The sequence below is a fragment of the Cyprinodon variegatus genome, unplaced genomic scaffold (assembly GCF_000732505.1).
Source record: "Cyprinodon variegatus isolate N-32 unplaced genomic scaffold, C_variegatus-1.0 Scaffold196, whole genome shotgun sequence".
In the NCBI taxonomy this organism is placed as follows: domain Eukaryota; kingdom Metazoa; phylum Chordata; class Actinopteri; order Cyprinodontiformes; family Cyprinodontidae; genus Cyprinodon; species Cyprinodon variegatus.
The window spans coordinates 833,402-840,440 of record NW_015150649.1 but is presented as its reverse complement, the minus strand read 5'-3'; the positions used below and the strand labels follow the sequence as shown (position 1 = coordinate 840,440).

Sequence of the window (7,039 nt, the reverse complement as noted above, 5' to 3'; positions counted from 1 at the left end):
TTTTTTTTTGCGTTAAACATATTGTTGAAGCTTTGCAATGAATTTAGAATGAATTATCCTGATTTAAGGGATTTTTCAGAGCTCCTCATCAGGACTCCTGACAAAACTTCACTCCTAACACTCATTTAAGGTATTATTTATGGCGTATAAAAGTGTTTTGAACCTTAATAATTCTAAGGTTTCTCTAACATAAGTTTTAAAAATAAACACGTCTACCTTATACATTCATGTTTACATTGAAAGTAAGACTGTATTGGGTGTTAAGCTCCCAGTTTTTCTGTTGTGATTGTTTCTTCTAGTTAAACTTGGATGTCCCCAACATGGCCGTATATCGATAGAGAAAGGCACATGTTCCATTAACCAGGAAAAATACTTTTTTTTTTTTTGCAAGAGCTGTCCAAAGAATGAAGCCTCAAATTAGTGTTATGAATTTATGCCTCCAGTAGCAGGACTAAAATGACACAGCTGCAGCACAGCAGAGAGGGAGTTGAGGAGAGCAACACCTTTCATCCTCTGACCTAACAGATGTGCTTAGATTCTTTCTATTTCTTTGCAAAGCTAACATATTGCTACATTCATCTGCAATTTACTTATTGACAAAAGTCAATAAGTAAATTATAACCGTTAAATTTAAACTCATGTCATCTTTCAGAAGATACACAAACCTGATACAAGCTTTGGTTGGTTTGCTTATTTTAAAGATTTAACTCTTCATATATATAGTATTTTTTTTTTTTCAATTTGCTAATTTTGAGGCTTATTTATATATTTATTAGATTTATCTCCTCTATAAGTAGTACAATTGTTCAATGATCTCAAATTGGGTTATCTTAATTGGCTTTAAATGTATTAAATGTGTAAAATCTAAGGCGAGCATTTAGTCTTCTCCAAAACAAGAATGCTAATTAAATAACAGGCTCAGTTCATTATGTGCTATTTTAAGTACTATGTATAGTTTAATACAGGCCAGCTGAATTCGGCCTATTTCTCAGAGGCTTAACAATTATTTTAATTGGCTTATAATCACACATTACTTTTCCATTAATGCGCTTTTAAACACTGAGACCCCCTAAAAGGGTAATAAAAACCACAGTAGTTTCTCCTGCTATGCTATCGATTTAGTCATAAAGGCCTCACAACTTCATAAAATCCACAGTTTTCTGCTCACAGCCAGATTTAATCAAAGCTGAGAGAAGGTTGCATAAAACACATTTTCTTGGGAAATACCAATCAGCAATCACAAACGAGTAGTTATTAAATTAGAGAGCAGGGAAGACTCTTTTGTTTTGCTGTTTTTTTATTTTAATAGAAACCTCTGATGGAGTTCCTTATATGTCAACCATTATGTTTTTTGTGCGTGTTATCATGTAAATAAGCGGCAGCATGATAAATAAACTTGGAATCTGTGATTTAGCTTTTATTTTATCAATTATCTCTGCTGCTTTAAAGTAAGACGCCTCTCTTTTTCTAACCTTTCAGTGTTTTTTTAAAATACTTTTTTATGTGGAAGTCATCTGCAGGAGCATTGGACTCATTTAACGGCAAAGGAGTTACAATGTTTTGACAAATTAGGTTCATTTTTACAGAAATACTTCAGAAGTCCTGAAGTTTACTGTTATTAAGGTCAACATTCTTAAACTGGATGTATTCAGTAACGGGCCTGGATGTTTTAGATTGAATTCAATTGTCTAACAACTCTGATCAGTTTGTTTTAGTTAAATAAAAATGTATTAATCTTTAAGATATCTAAAGCCTTTTTCAGTGACGAAGTGTTTAATTTTGACCTGCCAGTAGATGTTTTGTTTTATCTTTGTCGCTTCTAGTCAATTTTTTGTAAAGCTTTATTTTTTTCTGTATTTGTCTTTAATGTTTGTTAAACTTGGTAAGCATTGAAAACAATAGATGTCCTGTACAGAGTCTGATGTGAACTCTGGTGCTCTGTTTCCTCTCCCATTTTCTCATGCTTATCTCCCCTTTTATTGCACGGGTCATAAAAGCCTGAAGGACGCCATTATATTGAAATTCTTCTTAACGTCTTAAGCGTCATTTTTGTTAACCTTTAGGACTATAATCAGATTCATTACTTACAGAAAATAACTTGTTTTAAGATTTCCTAAAAAGAGAATGTGTAGCTGAGGAGGGTCTGTGTTGTGGTCTTTTATGTCTATTTTATTTTACTTTCCTCCCATTAGAATAGATTTTTTTAGATGATCTTAAATGGATATCAATCCCTTAAAAAAAATAATAAAAATGTTCCCTCTTGATCGGTGAAATTATTTAAGTAGCTCATATATGCATCGACAGGATGGGGCCGCCTGTGGAGCTGGTATACAGTTGCCTTTTGTGTCCCTGCTTTTTAGTGTATGACTGCTTCTTTCTCCTTGAACCCCAGGTGGCCTCACTAACACTATGTATGGTTCTGCTGGAGGTTTTTTCTCTCCACTGTCACTACAAGCATGCTTAGTGTGAGAGACTGCATTGGAGTCAATGAATCGATTCAATCCACTGGTTTTCCTTTTGAATCAATTTGACTGTATGATCAATTTGAATTGTAAAATGCCTCGGGAATTGGCACCATATAAATAAACTGAATTGAATTGAACATAAATGGCAAGTTAGACGAGTGAAATTTACAAAAAACTGATATTTATTCTTGTGAATGTCGGCTCAAAAAATGTTGTTTGCCCACTGAATAATTGGTCCAACTATATGAGTTCTGTTGAAGGTGTGACCTTTTGTTTGGGGCTAAGTGGGGTAACATAGGAGGCCATCTGCTGCCAAAACAATTCACCTCTTTTCTCATACAGAGATTTATTTGTGAGAGACGACAGGGAAAGTTATGGGCTATGACACAAAGAGGAAAAAGGGGGAACATCGGCTTTCTTTTCCAATAGGCTCGGTAATTGACTGTAATCCTGTTTGGAAGAGTGAAAGAGACAGATTTGGGATTGGCTCTGCAGCAAGAGACTTTCACAAGTAATGTGAGCACATGTACGTAATGTATGTCTCAGAACTGTCAAAAAGCTGGAGCCTCTGTGGAAAGAGACGGCTTATTGCGTACTACCGGTGCTCTGGATCCAATCCCAGCTATCAGTAGAAATGTGTTCTCCTTTTCCCTCTGCTCTGCATTGGGTTGAATTGCTTTTTATTGCAGTTCAGAAAGCAAGTTGGTTCAACTGAAATGCAAGAAAAAAAACAGCAGAAACAATAGGTGCTGTGAGTGTCAAATTAGAAATGTAAATTCTTCAAATGCAGCTTATCAGCAGCAGATTGGAAGGTGTTAGCTGTGCCGGCATATTCAGAAACAATAGAGCTGTCATCAGTCTAACATTGTGTCGTTCACGTCCTTGATTATGTTTGTGCATTTAACTGTGAGTGTAACAATGGTGCTGCTCCGTTCCGAGCGGCTGGGGGAGCATCAATGGGCCACCAGCTGGGATAATAACAGATTAAAAACAGCAGCACAATCAGCATTACACTTTAGCCTGTGAGGGACTTATTTTTATGGTAATATTCAATACTGATGTTGATCCATTTGGAAGATTTCAGATTACAATCTAAAGGGATGCCTTTTAATATACTAACAGCTGCATCATGTTTAACATTTTGGCTAAATCTTTTTTAAGGGAGATTTTCAGTTTCTCTCTCTCTGAGCTCTTGTAGGTGCTGCTGTTCAAATTCGATAAATATGGTTTAACTTACTAAGCATGAAAACAAGTGTCTAGATGTAATTTGTCCCTCCAGATGTTCCCTTTTATTAATTTCACCCGGGTTTTTTTTTGTCCAAACAAACATCCAATAATCCGTTCTTTGATCTGTCCATCCATTCATCCATTAGTTTATACATTCCATTCAATCTGTCCACCTTTTTATTCATATTTCTCCTTCTATCTATTCCTTTTTTTCCCTCTCCCATTAGTCCACACCTCCATCCATCAGTACCTTTCTTTTACCATAAAAGTTTGGAAGTTGTAATTTCATTTTGCTAAATGGAAACACTGCAATTTTTAAAATAACTCACTTTTTTAATAAGAAATTTTTACACTTTGACCCTTTTTTTCACATCACAATATCTGTAACTGAACATTAGTGTCTTGTATAAAAGAAGACTGGAAGTAGTATGAGGATGATGGCGACCCCTAAAGCCGTGGCTGAAATGTGGATATCTGATGTTAACATGCACTGCTGCCATGTTGTTTTTGGCCTTTATCATGTACACAAATGTATTTAAATGCAATCTTGTGTTGCTTATTGAATGGAAATACAGCAATTTTGAAAAGTGCCAGAATATATGATTTGTTTTCTGTCAGTCTATCTCTATATCTGCTCCATCTGTTCAGTTATTTGCTATGAAATAAAACATTATTATGTCTATTTTTGTTGCATAAAAAAAAAAAAAATCAGGAATCCCTCTTATATTTTTTACCCTCTGCTTCTCTGTGCACAGGTTCTACTGCCTTGCCCAGTAATATGGCCTACTTTGGAAGCTCCCAGGAGGAAGAGGACCTGGAGGAGGAGGAAGAAGAGGAGGAGGAGGAGGAGGTGCGGAACGGCACAGGAGTCCACACACATGGTGCGGGAGGCAGCAGCCAAGCCTCGACCTCCTCCTCTTGCAACTCTACACCTCGCAAGGGCAAACTCCCTGCCAGGCAGCCGCTCAACGGGCACGGTAAGGGCCAGAACTGGAGCTCGGAACAAAGCGCGCCACGTAGATTATGCCTAACAAAATGTTCAGCTCACATACCGGGCTGCATGTTTTTAGTTAGTGCAATGTACCACCGAGATCCTGGTGAGAGGAGTTAATGAAGGAGAGTCAGACAGGAGGGAAGCAGGTGGAGAAGAGCTGGAGGATAAAATGCAGATAAAGAAAAGTGGAGAGAGCGGCCGAGGCAAAGGATTATACACCTCAGGAATAACTAGAGCTGACCCCAGAGTTCAGAAGCACACAGTGGATCGTAGATGGACTAACAAATGTGTAGTTCCTGTCCTCATTTGTGTGCATATGTTAGTCTGTACATGTAAGTAGATATGCATTTGCACTTCTGCTTTGAACCGTGGAGACAAGAAGCATGCTGCATAGAGCTGCGGAGCAGTGCATCAATTCTTTCCACCCCAATTAACACTTATCTCACTAAGCCCTAACAAGGTGTTTATGCACACACTGCAACAGCTGGTCAGGACCCCAGACACTCACATGCTACCCACTTCCAGCATATGTACACCCCTAGGGGGCATCGCAGGCATGCAGATGAATGCACACATGCAGCAAGGCATTTAGACAATTCAGTATAGGCAAATCTATGCTTTCTTTTTAATGATTTGGTTTTCAGGTCAGGTTGTAGGTTGAATTGGTGGCTTATGGTGTTGGCAACCATAAATATTTTCACATAATTGATGTGCCCTATTTGCTAATATGAGAAAAGTGAGCTGAGTGGAGAAATATGTGCAGGAGGGGCAGTGCTGCTTCATTTTGTGCTTTCATCGCACTTTTTTTGGTGAATGCAGTATCCTGCCATGTCTTTTATTAGTGTGATTTTTTTTTTTTTAAAGAGAACCATAAGGTTCTGATGCGATCTAATGTGTTCAATGAAATGAGGGTCTAACTCTGTATTTCCTTCCCTTAGTATGTAAAAGCTAAATCCTCTACCTCCCCCGTCCCTTGTTGGTCATCCTCAACTGGAATGTAGAGGTGTTGTCTGCAAAAAGATTTATGGGTCTAAGAAAGAGGTGAAAACGCCTTTAGGGGGATGTGTGTTTAAACTCTCAGAGACCCAGATTCTGCCTTGTCACTCGGATGCATACAGAATTCCTAGAACACATGTAGCTGCTGCCTTAAAACAAAACGGTACATGAAGAGCAAACAGGCCACTAAAACCTCCGTGAACGAATCCAGGCTTGCTCCTCAAACGAGAACAGCTTCTTCTCTTTCTCTTATCTTGCGCACAAAGACTGTTTGCAAAGCAACTTGGCGCCTTCGCTGTGATATGCTAAATAAATAGATAAGGAGGAAAACACGCAGATATGCTTTGTTGGCGACAATAGAGATGAGTGAAGTTAAGGACACTGAAATGGACATTGTTTGCCCAAGAGATTACGGCATTTAACAAGCTACAGCTTTATGTACATTTTACTGAATTAGTATTTGTGTCAAATGGGACAGGTTAATATGTAGCTTGGGCTGCTTTCCAACAGGAGCGCTCGTATGGTCTCCTAGGGTGAGGAGGAAGAGGCCAAAAAGAGGAAGGTGCAAATGGAGGAATGGTTGGTGAAAGGTTGAGGGATGTTTCATTCAGGGAGGGAGTGGGAGACAGGAAATGCTTTATATTGTAGGTCATTCATCAGCGATTAGTGTTCCTACTGCTTTTTTTTCTTTTTGGCCATCCGCCATGTTGACTCGGCTGAGTCAAACAGCTTTTAATGGTCACAGCGTTTTTCGCTGAGCTTACCTCTTAAAATGTCCAGATCTGTCTCTTCTTTCATCACACCAGGGGCTCCAAGAGACCTCCAGACGCTCGCAGGTATTTAGGAGTGAATGCACGCATGCACTGTACGCTCTCTGTACAGTTTCACTTCCAAAGGCTCACAGAATCCTGAAATGAAAGCTGGAAAATGCTCATTTAAGGTGTATGTAGCATTACCTACAGGACCCATCTGAAACATGTTCATTGATGAGCAGCATAAAGACCTCTTCATGCACTCTGTAAATCAGAGTTATTCTTTGCTTAAATGTTGTCACACTTATTCTTAGAAATAATTATTCCACTTGGTGCTGAAGGTTAAAAACTTTGATTGAAGAAATCTAAAGTTTAGCATTAATTACATTCTTGCTTATGGAACTTTCCACCAGCCCCCTTTTTGGTTTAAATTGATTTGACTTTGGCTAGTTTTACTCACTCCACCTGGTTTTAAAGGGAAAATATCTTTACAGATGCTAGAAGGCAATTGGAGCTTTTTGAACAAACTTTTTCTGGCCTGTTGAATTTCTAGCTCCTCTTGTTTTAAGAGATTAGAAGTGCTCTAACACATCATTTTAAGGCCT

At 38.4% G+C, this 7,039-nt stretch overlaps 1 protein-coding gene across 1 annotated transcript in view; it reads left to right on the top strand.

Moving 5' to 3' along the window:
- The window catches only part of jarid2 (jumonji and AT-rich interaction domain containing 2), a 113,019-nt gene that overhangs the window by 83,054 nt on the left and 22,926 nt on the right, over nt 1-7,039 (top strand). Inside the window, exon 5 of the mRNA XM_015379624.1 lies at nt 4,448-4,669. Within this exon, the coding sequence (XP_015235110.1) occupies nt 4,448-4,669 (222 nt within the window). The remainder of the gene's footprint in view (nt 1-4,447; nt 4,670-7,039) is intronic.